The sequence below is a fragment of the Pelodiscus sinensis genome, chromosome 11, assembly GCF_049634645.1.
Source record: "Pelodiscus sinensis isolate JC-2024 chromosome 11, ASM4963464v1, whole genome shotgun sequence".
Lineage (NCBI taxonomy): Eukaryota > Metazoa > Chordata > Testudines > Trionychidae > Pelodiscus > Pelodiscus sinensis.
Genome location: NC_134721.1, coordinates 39478427 through 39498945, shown reverse-complemented (window position 1 = coordinate 39498945; position 20519 = coordinate 39478427). Strand labels below are relative to the sequence as shown.

Genomic DNA, 20519 nt, shown 5'->3' with positions numbered 1-20519 from the left:
ATACGTGCAGCACATGCAGAGCGCCTCAACTTAAGTGTGGTTGCAGATACATGCAGATATATATGCAAATAGCTTCTTTCACACTGACAGGCATGAATACAAAGATTAAGACAAAACTATACAACACACGGGCCCCATTTAAGTCAGTTCTGCTGGTATTAATAAAATGCAGTATTTACTCAATTTCCACCCATATGACAGCATTTTAATGAGCAATGACTGTTTAGGACTTTAACTGCTAAAACACATATCAACAGAAGACCCATTACATTGACAACGTTTTTGTTTTGCTCCCACCTGCGGGCCGTGTGTTGAGCCCTGCGTAAACATAAACCCAAACCGCACTGCAGGCCACAAACAAATGGGCCATGGGCCACAGGCCACGTGTTCAGTAGCCCTGACCTAAGGTATCACTTCTGTGTAAGGAGGGCATGGTTTGGGAGGGGTGGGGAGACGGATATTACCTCGACTGAGGGGCATTCTTTCAAAGGGACAGACCTGCAGTCTTTTTAGGGTGGAATTTCTTTAATTATCCAACTTCGGCATTGTCGACTTTTATCTGTTTTATATTGTTATAAATTTAGGAAAAAATTGGCTTTAAGCATCATTTTTGTTCCACTGGCAGCTTTAGGCTGACAGATAAAATATAGGAGGAACCTAGAACTATCTGTTTTCTTGGTGTCTCTTGGGTATATGAGGCTCATTTTTGTAATATAACAACTTAGTGGAACGTGTGTTGTAAATAGGGCACTAGTTTTACCCTTTATACTGCAGCAAAATCTTGGGTTTAATTAAAAAAAAGCATATTTGGAATATATCTATTGAACATTAAAACAAAAAAATCTAAAACATGTAACACAGCTAAGCCACAACAGACTAAAAGCTGTTGTCTTCTCTTATACTACACCTAGCTAAATCAACTTCATAATGGAGGTTGACATTTGCAGGGGCAGATGACCATTTCGCGGGGCCCAGGGCAGCACAATTTCACAGGGCCCCCTTTTGCCACAGCGCATGTGCGGTGGCGCCACGGGGCTTCTTGAAGTGCGGGGCCCGGGGCAGCCGCCCCGCTCGCCCTGCCCTATATCCGCCCCTGGACATTTGAACACTAGTAACATTTCAGATAAATGTCAAAATACTGTATTAAACTCTGCCCATTCCCCAGGTCTATTTCTTAATATAACCTAGTCTCTTTTTTTTTTTTAAACTGAGGAAGAGTAGTGATAAAATGTAGTAAACTCTAAATCTAAGCTGCCAAATTAAGGGAAATGGTATATTTGAAACTTTATGTGGACTTACAATTCAAATGGACTGTACGCAGTTTTAACTCAACCATTTGAAGAAGATAATACTATTACATTATGATATAATACACAACCTCCAGATTATAGCCACGCATGTTAGAGCATTAGGGTAGCACAAGGTGAGAGAGACAATTATTTTTATTGTAACTGAGGTAATACAATTATGAATCATTATTTAATTGATCGCCTTTGACTTCAAACCTTTTTTTGGAAGCATGAGCTATCCAGCTTGTTTCCTTGGTTGCTGGAGGAGAGGGTCTCTGTCCTCTAGTGCTTCCCACTCTTTCTTGGGTGGTTAACCTTCAAAATGTCTGGCTTCATTTTATGCTCTTTCTGGCTGATGAGCTTCGCCTGGAAGAGCCTGATATTTTAAAACTTGTAGTCCATTAACCTCCTTATTCCAATCCTTTGATAACTGAGTTGTTGCCAGAAGTAAGATCAGATCTAGTTACACTACAGCAGGGCTGGGCAAAATATGGCCCAAGGGCCAGATCTGGACCACCCTGCCTGGGACCCTCAGGGATGCAGCTGCCACAGCATAAAATGCGGTCCATGCGGCTCTCTGCTGTGTAGGAAGAGGAAGGCTTTGTGTGACCTCACAGCCCAATCCTCAGCTCCTGTTGGCTGGAAACAACCAGCCAATAGGAGCTGAGAGATTGGCTTGGGGATGGGGGCACCACAAGCCTCTTCCCCCTCCCGGAGCTGACAGCCACATGGAGGGAACAGGCTGCAGTTTTCAGTGGTCTGGGGCTGCAGCAAGCAGGGAACCAGCCTGCCTTGAGGGTGTTGCGGGCCAGGAGACATTTAGATAAGTGCTTCTCAGGCAAAGCCTACCTCTGGCACCCCTGCCCCTCCTGCACTCCAACTTCCTCCCCCAGGTCACCATCCAAACCCTTTGCATCCCCCTTCCCCAGGTCACAACTCCCTCCTGGGCTCTGTATCCCCTCCTACACCCTTCCCCCAGACCAGAATCCTATCCTACACTCATACTCCCTCTCTGATCCTAAAACCCAATCTCCTGACCCAGGTCACAAACCCCTCCTTCATGTAAACTCTCTTTGAGACCTCACACTGTCTCCTGCACTCCAGTCCCTTACCCCGCGTGCCCTTCTGTACCCAACCTCCATCCTAGACCCTGTATCTCCTCCACAGAATAGTGCGGCCCTTGATCACTTTCCAAAATCTTGGAGTAGCCCCTCCCCCACCAAAAATTATTGCCCATCCCTGCACTACAGTCTAGGAATTCTTGGGCTCTGTTTGGTTGCTGTGTTAAATCCTTGAGTCAGAGAATACTAGAACTGGAAAGGACCTTGAGAGGTTATCAAGTCTAGTCCCTTGCCCAGCCAATCTAGATCAGTGTTTCTTAACTTTTTTTTATATATATATAAAGTACCCCTTTTTAAAAATAAAAATTATAGGTAACCCCAGTACCTACAGGTTTCAGACACACACACTTTTTTTTCTACCATTGCAACACATTTGTTTAAACAACTTAATCGTAGCCGGGCAGGCGATGAAATTTGTGTTTAAAAAATATAAAAATAATAAAGCACTGTAAAATGTAAAACACAAATTCAGTTTTTTCCAAATTTCAGTTGTGTTGACATACCCCCCCAGACTTCTCTCAAGTACCCCTAAGGGTACTCGTACCACTGGTTGAGAAACACTGATCTAGATCATCTCTGATTAGGGATGTGGAAGGTTAACCAGTTAGCCAGTTAACAGGTAAGAATGACCCTTAATAGGTGATGCTCACTGGTTTTAGTTAACCGGTAATTGGTGGGGGCTGAAGCAGATCCCTGCATGCTACAAGCCGGGGGCTACTCCAGTTCCACAGAGGGCCCCCGCAGATAGGAGCTGCTGTGGTGTCAGGAGTAGTCTCTGTCCATAGAATACTAGGACTGGAAGGGACCTCGAAGTCATTGAGTCCAGTCCCCTGCCCTCATGGCAGGACCAAATACTGTCTAGACCATCCCTGATAGACATTTATCTAACCTACTCTTAAATATCTCCAGAGATGGGGATTCCACAACCTCCCTGGGCAATTTATTCCAGTGTTTGACCACCTTGACAGTTAGGAACTTTTTCCTGATGTCCAACCTAAACCTCCCTTGCTACACTTTAAGCCAGGGGTGTCCAAACTTTTTTCAAAGAGGGCCAGATTTGAAGAAGTGAACATGTGTGAGGGCCGTCCCCGCACTCTCAGCCCCAAGGCGGAGGGCCCGCAGGGTCGGAGGTGGGCGGAGAGCGCAGGGCACGCCGGCCTCACGGCGGCCCAGGGGCAGGGCGAACCCGCAGCCGAGCGGGGGAGCGGGGCTGCAGACGTGCCCTACAGGGCAGGCTCTAGGACTGCGGAGGCCATGGGCGGCGGCGGCGGCGGCTGGAAGCGGCGCGCTGGGCGCGCCAGTTCAAAAGAGCGCCGGGGAGCCAGGAGAGGGGGAGGAAGCGGGGGCCATATTAAATCAGAACACGGGCCGCAATTGGCCCGCGGGCCGGACTTTGGACATGCCTGCTTTAAGCCCATTGCTTCTTGTCTTATCCTCAGAGGCCAAGATAAACAAGTTTTCTCCCTCCTCCTTATGACACCCTTTTAAATCCTAGTCCATGATGACTAGTATTTCCTGCTAAAATGCTTGGCAGCGCAGATTCACAGGTAATTAATCAGCCCCACCTAGTCAGATTAATCACCTGTGCATGGGCTCTGTGCATGGAGCTAACTGACTGGGCAGGGCTGATTAATCACCTGTGAAGCTGTGCTGCCTGCAGTTTAGTACACTGGTGGTGTCCCTAGGCACCTAGCAGGCTGGGGCTATTCTGGCATCTATGGCAGTCTCTGTTCTTGACAAGCTCGCATACCCCATAGACAGGGGCTGCTCGATGGGTTGGGGGTCTGCTTTAGCCCGGTAGGGCTAGAATGACCCCCTGCCCGGTGTCCCTTCTATTCAGTTAACAGGTTAAACATGATGTTTAACAAGTTAACCAATTAAACAAGATTTTACATCTCTATCCCTGATAGATATTTATCTAGCCTGCTCTTAAATATCCCTAGGCAACTTATTCTAGTGTTTAACCACCCTGACAGGAAGTTTTTCCTAATGTGCAGCCTAAACCTCCTTCGCTGCAATTTAAGCCCTTTGTTCTGTCCTGCCATCGGATGTTAAAGATGCCAATTTTTCTCCCTCTTTGAATCTGAACCCTTTTAGATACTTGAAATATGCGATCATGTCCCCACTCAGTCGTCTTTTTTCCAAACTAAGCAAACCCAGTTTTCCCTCCGGTCCAGTTTTGTGCCTTCACCTTTGTAATTTTGCTCGTACACACTTGTGTTATTTTATTCATCCTTTGTACTTTGTTCTAGTTTCCATTTTTTATACGACTTTTTTATTTTAAGATTGTCCAAGATATAAAATGGCAAAGATTTTGTGTAAGTATAGAGTACCAGGAAAAATGGATTTGTTACTTTCAGAAAATGCATCATAATCCTGTAGTTGCACAAAACTGACAAACTGGTGAAGGGCTATTTCAATGTTTTATGCCAGGTATGGTATTGCATATGGGATCCCCTGAGACATTCAGCATTAGATGAAATATGCACTGTTTTATAGGACTGAATTACACACACAACTCTCAACACCCTCTCCCCTCCCCCCCCCAAAAAAAGCTTGTTTTCACTGCTGCTCAGTTGACTTTTTGTGTAACATTTTTAACCCAGTTTGTTGATGCATACAATTTTGACTGGGTATCTTTTGTAAAACATTTTCTTTGAAAATATTTCTTTTTAAAAAGACTTGTGTTAAAATGTTAAATATTTTTGTTTTAGGAAGTTGTTCAGCTACCTTTGGACTTTGTAAAACAGCTTTGTTTAAAGATCCAGTCTGAGAGGCCAGGTAAGGATCCCATTGCTCTAATATTCTTGTATTCATCTCTAAAATGTTCCGTTAGATTGCACAAGAAAAATGTGACTTCTAAACTCCGTTGATTTTTTTTGATCAGTTACAATATCCTGTACTCATTGCTGTGGATAGGCTGTGGTCCGCATGAAAACTAAGTCATAGACAAGGCTCCACAAATCATGTAATCTACTTGCCCGTGGTGAGTAGATTACAATTCGGCACAGCTGGCGCCGCGTGATCTGTGTGTGCGCAGCTCGCAGAACCGCGCGGCTGGTGAGCAGGGCTCACTGCCACTTGGTAAGCCCTAGTCACAGATATTGTTTTTACGGTGATATAGTAGATTTTTCCTAGAAAATTAATCTGTGGTAGTCCAGTCCCTACAGCGGAAAATTAAAAAAAATCTCACTTCCCACTGATCTCTCTTCGGCTCTTGGGTGGTTAGTTGAATAAATAAATGGTTTTTGCAGTCCTCTGGGGAAAGATATGGCCTAAAGTCTATATAAGGGTGTGTCTAGACTACAGAGTTTTGTCAACAAAAGTGGACTTTTGTCGACAAAACTATACCTGCGTCTACACTACCGCTGAGTTCTGTCGACATAACGTCAACAGAACTCAGCAGTTTTGTCGACGCTGGTAAACCTCATTTTACGAGGCATAACACCTTTTGTCGACAGAGTTCTGTCGACAGAAGGTGTTATTGCATGTAGGGTTATATCTAGACTACAGGGTTTTGTCGACAAAGCAGCTTGCTTTGTCGACAGAACTGAATGTGTCTAGACGCTCTTTGTCGACAGAAGTTTTGTCGACAGATACTGTCGACAAAACTTCTGTCGACAAAAGCCTGTAGTCTAGACGTACCCTAAGATAAAACATTCTACTTCATGGTGCCTGCAATCCAAAAGAACAGAAATGACTTGACACGTTTAAGGACAGGACTCTGTGTATCATGTTGCTGAAATGGATCCATCACGGGGAGTGGAATACACAGCACAGTTGAACAGTATCAGTAATACTACACGATAGTATTAACTAGTCTGGGAAATGAATAATTTAACTGACACTATAGGAAAAATGATGGTAGGCTGCATTAGTTATTAGAACTGGAATTTAGCCAAGATGTGACCAAACCTTCTCATTTCTAGGATTGCCCCCCCAATCCAGAGCTCTCAGAATTTTCTGCAGAATTCCCATCCTTGCACTGATTGATATTTATTCTTCTTAGCATGTGATACTGTCTTGAATTTATGGTTGTATGACTGCTTGATGAGGTCAAGTTCAAGTTGGCATAGCAGTTTTGTTTTTAACAGTGAAGTACAGTAAAACCTCCACTACCTGGAACATAAGCGTCCAGAAAACTGTAGAAACCAGCAAATTTCTGATGCCAGGAAAAGCAAAAGCGGGGGGGAAAAAAAAAAAAGGAAATTGACCTTTTAAGTGCCGGGCCTCACCTCAGATGAACGTGTAGCACGTAACTGGGAGAGGGGGCATCTCCGTTTCCCCTATGGCTTCTGGCTCCTTCGGCAGGCTGGCTTCCCTGTCAGGCCAGGCCTCCTCTCCCCCCCCCCCCCTCCCGGTGGCTCCCGCCCCCTGCCATCTCTGTCTCCCGCCCCTCGGCATCTACCCCCCCCTTACCAGGCCGCATTCCGCCCCCCTGGGGGCTTGTGGCCCCTCCTAGCAGGCCACATCCTGGCCCCCACATGGCTTCCGAGGCCTCCCCGCCCCCGTAGGCCCTGTACAGCTCCCACCCTTCCTCAGATAACCAGAATTTTTAGAGGCAGCAAGGGCAGGTTAAAAGTTGATTTCCCCCCCCCCCCCCCAGCACTGTCTCTGTGATGCTGCCTGCCCCCTCCCCTCCCGCCCCCGCACTGCTGCCTCTATCAGAGGCAGTAGCACAGGCAGTGGTGTAGGGGAAGCTGCTTCAAAGCAATCTCTGTCTGTAGGGGATCCCAGCAGAGAGCTGGGGCCCCTGTGGACAGGAGCTGCTGCTGGACTAGCCTCTGTTCACAGCAGCAGCCCTGTCCATAGAGAGGTCCAGGGGCTGTTGTTGGAGCAGCTCTTGTTCAAGGCCATTTAAACTGCAGAACCACAGCAGGTGGTAGCTCTTGGACCTGGCACGAGCCAGGACTGAAGCTTCCTGCCTTATTGACTATATAATGGACTACACGATTATCTAATTACTTTCTTCCTAACATTCCTAGTTCACAGGAGCCTATGATCAGCACTCAACTGGCAACAGTTTGTCTCCCAGAGGATGTGTTCCAGATCAGTGGATAATAAATTACCTAGAGTCAAGTCCAATTAAGATGGTACTTGCTTATCCAGAACTTAGGTTGCATATTGGTGTATATGTTGTGATTCTGCGTAGCCATCTTCACTTATGGCTCCTATAACTTCAGCTGAGGTCCTAACACCATAGGAACAAGAGGGTCACAGTCCCAAATCAAGCAGGAGACTAGTTGTTGGCTATACCTGAAGAAAGCCTGAAAGAAAATTTGATTCTCTGACAATGACACTTCTTCATGGTTGTTTTAGGAACTGGGTGGGGGCCAATGTTCCCTCTCAATTTTTCTATCTATATGCAGAATAAATTTTGTTATATGCCCTGAGGCATGTATGGATGTGCACCACAAGTAAGAACACATACTGTTGGCTGTGAGCACGCTGTTAATTAGTTGGGTGGCATTTGAATCTCTCCTGAATGGCCTCCCAAGTGCTCAGCTTACAGGAAACACTAATGGGGATTCCACCTGATCTCAGGTATCTTAAATTCCCACATAAACATTCTGGAGTTCAGGCCCACAATATTTGCTTGTGTGGCACTCCTAACCATCCTATGGAACTTCATGGTGTAGATACTGATAGTACGTCTGCAATGAACCACATAGACAAGCAGCGAGGAGTTGGTTCATGGTGCATGGTGTAGACATTGACTATACACCCGCAATGAACCGCATAGACAAGCAGTGCGGAGTTGGTTCATCATCCTTATGCCAGGAGGCAATCAAGCTATTGATGTGCTTTCATCTACATAGAATAATCCTGTAGGCTCTGCGCCTTCTGGGATTCAGCAACAGTCTGGCATACTTCTTCAGCAAGGATTTAGTAGTCCCCACTAGTGGTTACTGCAAAAGTCCATCATAGCACCAATATTCTGTTAATGGGGGATTCCTACAATATATCTTTTCACCACCAAATGCTCAGGATTAACTTCAGAAAAGGCATGAGCCTGGGTTTGATGCCAGAGGCATTTCTGCTGCAGTCTGTTAAGGCCTCTATCTGCCATTCCATGGATTTCCCCCTTCTTCTTGGACCTCAAGATGACATCCAGAGCCACAGTGATTCTCTTTACTGATTGAGGATAATTACGCCTGTCAGAGCTATTGCAGAGGGAGACAGTTATGCTGCCATTACGTTTCATGTTCCACCATAAGGTGGTTGCAAAATTTCACCTCATCCCAGTCAGTCTTCCTCTGTCTTGTGTCCAAAAATCCACACTATGCAAGGGGGGAAGAAATGGCACATTCTGCATATCTCCAGAGCCCTACTTTCTTACATTGATAAGATCAAGCATTTTAGTCCATCTCCTTCTCTCTTTTGTAGCCCTAATCTGATCTAAAACAGGTCATCTAGCCACAGATTCTCTAAATGTAATACAGGCAGTCCCCGGGTTACGTACAAGATAGGGACTGTAGGTTTGTTCTTAAGTTGAATCTGTATGTAAGTCGGAACTGGCATCCAGATTCAGCCGCTGAATCTGGACACCAGTTCTGACTTACATACAGATTCAACTTAAGAACCCCAGGCATCCCCAAGTCAGCTGCTGCTGAAACTGATCAGCAGCTGATTCCAGGAAGCCTGGGGCAGAGCAACTCTGCCTCGGGCTTCCTGTAGTCAGCCGCTGGTCAGTTTCAGCAGCGGCTAACTTGGGTACGCCTGGGGTAGAGCAGCTCGGGTGCTGCTGGGTTGCTCCAGTAGCGCGGCCGCTCCTCGGCGCTACTGGACCAACCCAGCAGCACCCCAGCTGCTCTGCCCCAGGCGTCCTGATTCAGCCACTGCTGAAACTGATCAGCAGTGGCTGAATCAGGACTCCTGGGGCTGAGCAGCTCGGGTGCTGCCGGGTTGGTCCAGTAGCACCAAGGAGCGGTGCTGCGGGACCAACCGGCAGCGCCCCACCTGCTCTACCACAGGCCCCGGGCTTTGCTCCACATCTCCCTGGTCTGCTGGGGGGGGGGGGCACTAGCTGCCCCCCCCCCCAGCAGACCAGGGAGACGCTGAGCAAAGCGGCGCAGGACCCGGGGCCGGACCCGCGGCCGCTTCCAGATCAGCTGGAAGCGCCGCGGGTCGGGCCGGGTCCTGCGCGGCTTTGCTCAGCGTCTCCCTGGTCTGCGCCCGGCCCGACCCGCGACGCTTCCAGCTGATCAGGAGGCGGCCGTGGGTCTGACCCCGGGTCCTCCGCCGCTTTGCTCCCCGTCTCCCTGGTCTACTGGCTCCCGCAGCAGACCAGGGAGATGGGGAGCAGCTTTTCTCGCCCCGGAGGAGGCGGGCGGCGGGACCAGGCGTCCCGCCGCTTGAGTCCTCCGGAGCGAGAAAATCCCCGTTCGTAGCTGCGGATCCGACATAAGTCGGATCTGCGTAACTCGGGGACTACCTGTACTGTATTTCTCTTTTATGAGATACTTAGGGAGTATCTTCCTCTGAATGTTGTCGCTAACTCCACAGAGCAGAGACCGCATCTTCACTCTGCTTTAGGAGTCTACAGTATCTGAGTTCCCCAAGGTGGAATAACTCACCTTAATCTAACACAGTGGCTATCAAACTTTTGAGCCCCCAGCCCACTCTGCTCAACGCAAACATTTTTATGGATCACTGGCCAACCACCTATGATGACAGAATGTCTTCACTTCTCTCAATACTTTAAATACTAATTTAAGTACTAATTTAATTTTGCCATGCATCTGACGAAGTGGGAAGTGAATGGGAGAATCGAGGAGCCTGTGTGTGTGCGTGCATGTGCACGCACTCCCCAGACAGGAGGAGAGTCTGGCTGAGTTTGCTGTGAATCAAAGCTCTCTAAATAGAAGGTGGTCGGAAATTGGCACTGACAATGAAAGGCACGGGAGACTGCACCAGAAAGGGGATCCCGTTGATTTGTGAATCAAGAGGAGTTCCCAAGGCAAGGGGCCTGGGCAAGGACTTTGCCACAGCAGCTATAACATGAGTGTATATAACTAGTAAGAAAGGAAATATTAACAAAACGAAACAGACAGATTAAGCACTTCAACTTATCATGTTAGTTTACCAAAATTCATTTTAAATAAAGTAAAATCAATTTATGTCCAAAACAAAAGGTTTTAATATTGTTTGTCTTTGACGGGGGGGGAGGGGGGGAACTTGTTTTTGGGTAGGGAGGCTACTGGCCCACAGAAAAATCAGTTATCAGTTGGGAGCCACACAAAGGTTAGAAGCAAAATCTAACCCCCCCGCCCCCAAAGCCAAAAAAACACCCAACCCTCACTGATGTAGCCCCCAACTGAGACACCTCTCGCTCTCCTTGTGCTCCAGCCCCATGGGATTAGGGGGAGGATGGGAAGGGAGGATAGAAATCCAGGGCTTCCCACAGGCAAGATTAACAAGTCCTCACTGTATGGTATCCTTACAACTTCTACAACTCTCTCTCGTCTTCCCCTCTCCCATAGTCATTTCAATTCATAAAGTGAAAGAGAAATAAGAGTTTTTTCTGTTTTTTTGGTTGTTTTTTTTTAACTTTGAGTGAATAATACCAAACATACCGGCAGAGGAAGCTATTACTGTGAAAAGTTGGCTTAGCAATTGAAGAAATTCTGTTTCAAAGTGCCTGGTGAATGATTCCCACCAATTCAGGGGATTGGCTTTGTTCAGAAATCATCAGTAAACATTTACTAATGATATGGTTTTGCTCTAGCCCTGAAACTTATTATAACCAGCATCACTGAGGAGTGATTTTGAGATGCCCACACCATGGCGGCAGCAGCATTTTCAGAAGTTAGGGATCTACCTTTATATCGGGGGTCGAGAATGTTCACAAGAAAACAAGGTGGAGTTAGTCCTTGCTCCATTTGCTGCTTTATTGCCCACAGTTTAACTTTTTAGTGAAGCATTTCTTTCTTCACTGTCTCTTGAAATGCCTGTGCATTCAGTTGGTGCATTGCTGGATTTTGACAGCATTAGTAACGCAGCAACAATTTCTCTGAAGTTTAAGGCAATGGATAATAGTTTTCAATACTGAGCATATCCTCTATATTCCTCTCTAATCCAATGTTAGATACTTTGGATGAGATACATCTATCTATTTAATGGTGCCTTTCTTCACTAAGTTTTATGAGAATGGGCCAATTTTTAATAAATTGTTCAATACCACCAATTACAGAGTTCCACTGAAGATCTTGAAGGAAAGTTAGTTCAGTGAAGCTAAGGCAAATAGTTGTTGTTATAGAAGTATTCTGTGACTTCAACATATCCTTTTCTTCCTGGAGAAGACGTACTTAAGTCTTTGGATAAAATATGCATTAAATAGATACTGTAGACATATATTATTAAGGGGTATCCTTCCATTTCTTTTAAGTATCTTCTTTGCCATATTTGCAGAATTATCTGGGACAAAACTGCACATATAACAGTTAAACTATGAACAAAAATGTATTAGTTTTCATGGCCACTTCTTTTCTCTTCTGTGGGCATCTCCTGATGTAGTTGTTTCTGAAAGAGATGCAACCCCATCTTCTGTTGTCACACAGGCATGTATTATTACTAGATCATTGTGTACATTCTCTATCAGAGAAGCGAAAGCAGCCAGAGAGGGAGGGAGTAGGCAAGGATAGCGAGCAGAGGGTGAAGCCCCTTAGTAAGTACAGAATTAAACAGTCCTATCCAGCCTATGTCTTTCTTTACATGTATGACTTTCAGCTTCCTAAGGAACAAAACCTGAAAGCCCAGTTAGGCTGGACAGACTAGAGCCAATAATTCATTTTTATGAGACTGTAAACATAGGTTTAGCATGTTTGTTATGAGATTTAATTGTAACTTTTTTTAAAATAGGAGATGTAACATTTAAAAAAATTGTAGAGTTGTTGATTTTTATTCCCACTGGTTTACTAATCCACCTCAACTGATGTTAGTTGGGGAGGCAGCCTTGTGAAGAGAGATTTTGACCACTCTAACAGCAGTCGACAGTTGTTAAAATATCTTTGCCCTGTCTCTGAGTTCTACTACTAGTTTCTACCTCCTGTGAAGATGCAAAAAAGGTGGTAGTACAACGGATGATATTTCATTGACAGTGATTTAATTTTGAACTGCTCCATTTCGATTTCTTCTTCCACTAGATGCTCAGTCTTTGATGGTGAACACAGTATAAAAAAGCCTGAGGAATTACATGGCAACTGTATACTTATTAGTCTCAAAGTGCAGTTAGGTTTGGTGGAAGTAACAACATTTCATCAGCCTCTGTGATAACTTGAGTGGTTCTGGAACAGCGCGCTGCTTTTTTTGTCTCCCTGACTGATTAGCCCCCTAAAGCAATTTTTTTATCTATACCCTCAGAGACAATTAAGGAAGAAACTGGATTCCATATACATATATATAACAAAGAAACCATCCTTGTGTCTTGGATACTAGCTACTGGTCATGCACTGAACCTCACTTTCTGATGATAGGCAGCTCTTCTCATGTGGTAAAATCCTGTCTAATTTCCCTCTTAGTCCATTTTTCTTTTTCTGGAATTTCTGCTGTCTGTATAAAGGCAGGCCTGAGCCCATAACTGCAATGTTTTCCCTTCTCCAGTAGTTATTTAGCTCTGAGAGACATAAAGGGCCAGAGTCCCAGGGGCCTATGAGGGTGCATTAGCTGGAGTGAGCATCTGGGGTGGATGAGAAGTGATGGTCTAGGAGGCTGGTTAGTTAAAATTCCATTACACTTTGTGTAAGTAAACTATGTTCTGGGCCTGTCGTCATGCCTCCCAGAATAGCCCTCACACAGGAACTAGACACATTTCTGAACAGAAACTATGGAGTGCCTTATTAAGATATGGCCATTTTCATTTTGGAAAACATTTGTATGTAGTTTCACTTCAGAGGTGTCTCTGAAAGGGTGGTGTTGAGGAATGAATATTGTGACACTACTAAAATAATATTAGGCAATTTAGGAAGGAACAGGTTTTCATTTCCATGTAATCTGTGATGACTTTTAAAGCTAAATGAGATGGATGCTGATAAGTTCTGAGTGCAGTTATATTCTGTTATGAATGTTGGTATAAGTGTTTTGTCCCTTTTTTCTTGAGTAGTGTTCCCTCCAAATATGTCCTTTCTTGTTAATATATGGAGATATACCTATCTCATAGGATTGGAAGTTCATTGAGTCCAGTTCCATGACCTCGCAGTGGGACCAAGTACCATCCCTGACAGACTTGCCTAAATGGTCCCTTCAAGGATTGAACTTGTAACCCTGTGTTTAGCAGGCTAATGCTCAAACCACTCAGCTATACCTGTTCTGTTATGATACGTCATCCTGTTAGATTCTTCAATAATTAAGTATTGCAGAATATGTCTGTTAAGAAAATGTAGAGATATCCAACACACAGGAAAATTCAGCTGTTCAAACCCTGTTTTCTATTGATCACTATACACTAGAAGGAATGCTGCATTTGGTGAGCAGCCAAGAGATTTTTAAACACTTGAAGGCTGCTTTGTGCTGTGCTGTGCTGTGCTGTGCCTTGTAATTGTATTTGAAAGGTCTATTATAAACATGGATTATAATAGGTTGTCAGTTTGTGTCAACACATTAGTTACCAAAGACATTCAGAAACCATACTACAGACCATCAGCATGAAGTCTGGATTATGTTGGAAAAGGTGCCCATTTGAACGAAATTGATTTTGGAAATCATCCTAGATAAGCTGGTGCAAGTCTGTTATGTAGACTTACATAAAATGGTTTAATCCTCACATATATTGGTTTAGTTTTAATTCAGTGCAAGCTCACGTGATTTAAGCAAGAGTTAAATAGGTTTAAGTTGTTTCTGCATGAGGATTTTGCACCAATTTAACTAAATTTGTTCCAAATCCACCTGGTACCCTCTTTTTTTGTATATGTAAACCCTAAGAGGTTTACATATACCACTGAATAAAACCACTGATGCTGGTGATAGGTTCAGTTGGTCATATGCTAGGAGAGAGTAGGATTGTGTCCAAAGTTACCATCCCACACTGAAATAAGACCTAACCGCATACATGTCCTCATGAATCTGATAAGAAAATAGTCCCTGTCTCTTCCTACATCACTTCCAACAGAGGCTTTATTCAATGTGATTAAAATAAATCACGATGCCTGATGCCTTGAATTCGACTGAGAGGACAGTTGTCTTTGGCCTTGTCTACACTGTCCCCTGCCACCAATCTAATTTACATGACTTTAGTTACACAGATAGTATAGCTGAAGTTGATGTTTTTGCTGCAGCATTTTGTATGTGATGAGGTTGGTGGGGGCTGCTCTCCCATCTATGCTGACTTATCTTTTTGTCCTGGTAGAGTACCGGCATCAATGGGAATGTGCTCAAAGATAGATTTATTGTATCTAAGCAGACATGATAAATTGATGACTGGTGGATCGGTTGTTGCAGCATTGATCCTCTGTGTAGTGGAGACAAGCCCTTTGTGTTTACTTTTAAATGAATGGCAAACATTGGTTGTATCCTACATTTATCTATCTTGATGGTCCCCCTTTTCTGCAGTGTAAAATAAACATGTATACAAACTTACTTTTCCGTGTTTTTTCCTTCCCCAGAGTCTCGCTGTGATAAAGAGTTGGACACACTTAGTGGCTATGCTATGTGCCTTCCTAACCTCACCAGGCTCCAGACCTATCATTTTGTGGAACATCGACCAATCCTTTGTGTAGAGATCAAGGTGAATTTGTTAAATATGGGGAAAAAATTGCTCCTTCTGTGTTCATTTTTTATTTTTAAAAGTATATACAAAATTGTGCTTGTACTAGGTATCACAATAATCTTTGCCATGTGTAAATGCTAGCTTCACAAGTGTGAAATCTTTTAAACAAATGTGAAAGTAATTCCTTATGGAACTACAGGGCCACATTTCTGAGATGCATTTGTCTTTCAAAAATGAGTAAAGGTTATATTTAGTATCCAGTGCTTTTTAAGGATGACGTTTCCCCTAGTAAAAGGTGCATGTAACTGGATATACTTTGCCATAAAGGCTTGTAGTTTTGCAGCACTATGCAGCTCAAAAAGTTACTATGAAGTAACTTGCAAAGGAAGAAAATGTTTTTTTTTCCATTATGCCAAAAATGGCGCATGCCATTGGTGGTTCCTGGTTGGTAAACTGGGGCTAAGGTAGGCTTTCTGCCTGCCCCGACCTAACTCTGCTCCCAGAAGAGGCCAAAAAGCCCTTGGGGATGGGGGGTGTATGGCTCTGCACACTTCTTCTCTTTGCTGGCACTGCTCCCTTATCTCCCATTTGGCCACAGTTCCCTTGTCCTGGCCAATGGACATCACCAGTAGAAATTGAAATTGCAACTGTTACATGTTCACATGCGTGGGGTGGGAAGGGGAGGGAGGGCAGGCAGGAGCCAGCACATGGGGGGCGCAGATTTAAAAGCCAGCTCCCCATATGTGCTGGCTCCTACTTGCCCTTACTCCCCCTCATGCTGCTGCCTCTGTCGGAGACAGCAGAGCTAGGGGGCAGGTGGCTCCATGGGAGCTGGTGTGCATGGGGAGCTAGCTTAAAGCCGGCTCCCTACATTCACCAGCTTTCACCCTCCCTACTCTCCACCAGATGCAAAGGGTGGGGATGGGGAGCTGCATGTAACTGTTAGGATTAACTGATGAGCCCAGGCTCATGGGTTGATTGTGTAAATGATTACACACACATTCATGTCCCTACCAATGTTATCTGTGGTCCAGCATCCCTGTGGGTTCTCCCAGGCTGGAGTAATCATGGGGAAAAGCCAGGCCCATGCTCAGGATCTCCTCTTTTGCCCTCCCTGAGCTTCTGGAGCACTGCAAATAGCTCCTGGCTCCCAGCTGAGGAGCTCTATAGTCATCCTGCCTTTCCCTCAATAATAGAGGGAGAAAAATTATCATGAAACCTTGTTAGTAGATATTGCCTGCTCTCTCTTTAAAGTCCTTTGATTAGCTATATGAGGGAAAGGAATGAAATCTGTATAATATATATAAAAGTACTTGTAAATAAAACGATTAAAAAGCATTTTAAATGTTTATTTTTTGCAGCCGAAATGTGGCTTCATCCCTTTCTCTAGCCATGTTTCGCAGGAGATTAAGCACAAGGTGTGTCGTTATTGCATGCATCAGCATCTAAAGGTAAAGCCTTCAATATTCAGCCTGCTTTTTCTCTTCCTGATAATGCACTTTTATGGTAAACATGCAACCAGTATTCTGCCTGTTGAAATATGTGCATGTGTTGCTTATTTCCCTGAGGTGTTTAAAGAGGCAGGTATTTATGTCACTTAGTTGCTGGGTGTGAGCATGAGTGGGAGTATGAATGTATAGCTGGAGATGTAGAAACTTTCGGGAATTTGAAGACAAACAAGTGTAATAGTAATCTCAGCTTTGACAGTTTCAGTTAACACGTCAGTTTACCAGACTGACAAATGAAGTTTCAAGTACTTCTTATTAAACCTGGTCCAGGAAGTCATGTAATATCCGCTGCTGTCTGAAGAGCTCTGTGTTATCTTGAAAGTTTTTCTCTCTCTCTCTCTCCAGCCAGAGTTGTTCCAATAAAACATATTTCTGCCACAGTGTGAAACAACACTGAAATCGTTTACTTGACCACTATTATGTGCATCACGAACTAACAGTACAGTTTGTGCCCAGAAAGAGCATTACTCTTAATATGTGAGATTCGCCCTGTTAGCGTTGTCATGGAATCTAACTGATTTTCAGTGGAGTATAAATAAATATGAAAATAAGGTAGCAGAAATAGTAAGTCAACAGGGTTTAAATATTTGGAGGCTCCTTAAGACAAAACTAATGTGTGTTTCATAAACCCATTATTGTACTGACTGAGAGCAACCACAAGTGAATAGTCATAGCAATATGTGTTTACAACAGGTAGCAAATGGAAAATGGAAGCGATTGAGCAAATACTGTCCCCTGGATCTCTTCTCAGGGTAAGAAAATATTACTTGAATTGCAGCTTGCTGATCGTCTGTCTAGGTAGTTGCCTTAAATTAGGCTAAATTCTTATCTTAAGTTATGGGGAATGAGTGCTGACAAATATTTTGTAATGTATAGCAACAATATTTGTGCTAGTCCTACATCTTTGTTTTTCCACGTCCCAGAATTTGACGCAGTTACTTTTAATTATTGTATGTGATCTCGATTACAAAACATGACTTTGCAGAACTTGGATATTATTCAGATTTGTTTGCTCTCTTATGGCATTGTTGGAAGCCATAAGCTAAAAGTAAGTTACATGGCATCTCAGCCCATCATCAGCAAAACACCTTATCTTATACAGGTGGTTGTCCTTAACAAGTTAAGTAAGCCAACATAAACAAAACAGACAATTTAATGGCAACTTTGTCTAATTGAGTTATGATGCGTCTATGAAGAAGCTGATGGAGCCTCATGCTGATGTGATCCATGGGTTTATGGGCCCATTGTCTAGGATTAAAGCAAAACAATGAAAGCATATCACACTTACTACATTAGCAAGGTTGTTTTGGTACCAATCTGTCTCTTATCTGGTGCGGTCCCTTGGAATGTGGTTGCCAGGGTGACCGTGCCGTTCCCAGGGTCATTCTAACTCCTGCTAACAGCCTGTTCTGTTAGGTTTACAGGCCTGTCTCAGACTTTAGGGCTGAATAGGGGGTCTTAGCAAAATACCATGGACTGCCTCAGTTTCTCTTACAGCATCTTTCTTTACACTAGCTTCTTCTAGAACATGGGTTCTCAAACTGGGGAGCATGCCCCCTGGGGGGTGCATGAAGAAATTCCAGGGGAGGGTGCGAGGCGACCCAGTTCCCCCCCCCCCATCAAGTTTTGCTGCCCTGCTTAGTTCCTTTTTTTTTCCTTAAGTTTTTTTTGGGGGTGGGGGTTTTTCAAAAATCAGAAGGGGGGGGCGTGATGCTGAAAAGTTTGGGAAACACTGACCTAGAATAATGATATGTTTAGGAAATATTCAGTGTGAGTGAAGGCATATGGTTGGCTTTTTGGCATACCAGTGCTATTGTAAGAGTAAAATAATGAGAAGAGCAAGTTGTTAAAATATTACATGTTTTTTTTCTCTAGAAATAAACAGAGAATGCACTTTGCCTTGAGAAGCTTATTACAGGAGGCACAGAACAATTTAAAAATATTTAAGGTAAGATTGGCTGTAATTGCTTGCATGTTGTTATACTGTCTTGTAAGTTATTGTGACTGTTTAACTTAATATCTGAATATTCAAACCCCTACTTGATATTTAGCTGCGGATTTTCCCCATTCCCACTTTCTAATTACAATATGGGAAAGATGTATATAGATTTGAAATTATAAAAGCTGAATCAGTAACCCTCTTAACTTTTGTTGGCAAAAGTCTTTAAGACATAATGAGACTGATGGGCCTGTATTGCAGCATAATAATACCATAACTACAGCATAAATAATTGGGGTTTTCTTTTAATATAAGGTGTTTTTTCAAAATGTTGCAGTGTTGAGTGCTCATTGAAGGGTATATTTTTGCATGTAGTTTCAAAACCCATGTGGAATATGTTGTACACCATTTACTTAAGAGCATAGGCACATTTCTTCTCCTTAGAGGAAGTAAAATGTTACTTCATTGCCCGCAACTGATGCAGTAAGAACATATAGCAATAACATGAACACTACTTGTAGACCAGTGTTTCCCAATTAGTGCTCCGGGGAACCCTGGGAATCCGCGAAGCAAAAGGAAGGATTCCGCGAAGATCTGGCACTCCCCTGGCCCCTGTTTAAGAGCCAGAACCATGGCAAGGGTTTTTTTTTTTTTTTTGCTTAACAAAACGCAGCACGGGCTTCTTTTTTTTTTTTTTTTTTTTTTTTTTTTTTAAAGGCAACTCTAGGGGTTCTGTGGCCAAATAAAATTGGGAAACACTGCTGTAGACTGAGATCATGTGTATGTGTGTTAATTCTAGAAAACAAGCTCTCTCCCTGTGTCTTAGACATTTCCTATGAAAAACAAAGTAGCTCTCCAATCTAAGATACTACTGCAACTGAATGATTTCAGCTGTATTGAATTGTTGGTATTTTGATTTTTAAAAGTAGTGGTAATGGTGGGAATGAAACCCCTTAGTGCCACTCTACCTAAATTGTTCTGGGTCTGATCCAAAGTTTGTTAAAGTCAATGTAGTTTTTTTGTCAGCACCTTAAACAAAACAGAAAAAAGTCTAATAGTCTACTTATGGTTTACGGTTAAACCTAGGTGACTTTATTGGGGGAAGAGTGTTCTGTGTATCTTATATTTAGGGTTTGAATAATTTAAAACTTTCCTATTTTTAAACTTTACATGTCCAGTACATTTTCTTTCTGGAAAGTTGGTTCAGCAATTGTGCCTTGACTAATATCTGAGAACCTTTTGAGACAACTTATACCAATGTGCAGTATTGCATTTGTGACCAAGGATAAACAAGGGTCTAATTGGTGCAGTTGTTCAATCATTTTAATTCATTCTTGTGAGATGTACACTTTTAACCAGCATCTTTGTTACATGATCAGACTCTCCTTATATTCACTGAATCATGCCTCTTCCATTGTTAAATCTTATACTTACTGAGTTCATAGGCATATTGGACTTTCTGAAATGAATAACTGTTTCTTTACCCAATTACAGAATGGTGAACTAATTTATGGCTGTAAGGATGATCAGGACTCTCTCTCTGACTGGAATGAACTTGCTCGTCACTTAAAACCATTCTTCTTTCCTGCAAATGGGATGGTCAGTGGACCACATTGTACAAGGACGATTATTAAAGAACTAATCCATGTAATAACAATGACTCTACTTACTAGTACTGATGCCTGCTGGGCAGGTAACATGAAGACACTTCCTATTTCTCAAGGAAGGAACTACTGTGAAGCAAGTGCTTTCAGAAAGGAGCTGGTAAGAAATGGTAAGAATTATTTTACAGTAATTAAATATATTCTAGTACAATCCAGGATACATAATACACTGATTCAGGTAACTATTTTTTATTTGTTACTTAGGGTGAGAGTTGAAGAAACGAGACTGCGAGCTTTACTTGTTTAAACACAAGAAAGTGGGCTGAATAGCTGTTGCTCTAAAGTTGTCACATTC

At 43.5% G+C, this 20519-nt stretch overlaps 1 protein-coding gene across 2 annotated transcripts in view; it reads left to right on the top strand.

The window, feature by feature from the left end:
- Positions 1 to 20519, top strand: part of IPPK (inositol-pentakisphosphate 2-kinase) — a 91211-nt gene that overhangs the window by 51952 nt on the left and 18740 nt on the right. For both annotated transcript variants that reach the window (XM_075939712.1, XM_075939711.1), the window contains 6 exons: positions 5125 to 5191; positions 15010 to 15131; positions 16475 to 16564; positions 17315 to 17373; positions 18497 to 18569; positions 20055 to 20334. In XM_075939712.1, coding sequence (XP_075795827.1) covers positions 5125 to 5191; positions 15010 to 15131; positions 16475 to 16564; positions 17315 to 17373; positions 18497 to 18569; positions 20055 to 20334 — 691 coding nt within the window. The remainder of the gene's footprint in view (positions 1 to 5124; positions 5192 to 15009; positions 15132 to 16474; positions 16565 to 17314; positions 17374 to 18496; positions 18570 to 20054; positions 20335 to 20519) is intronic.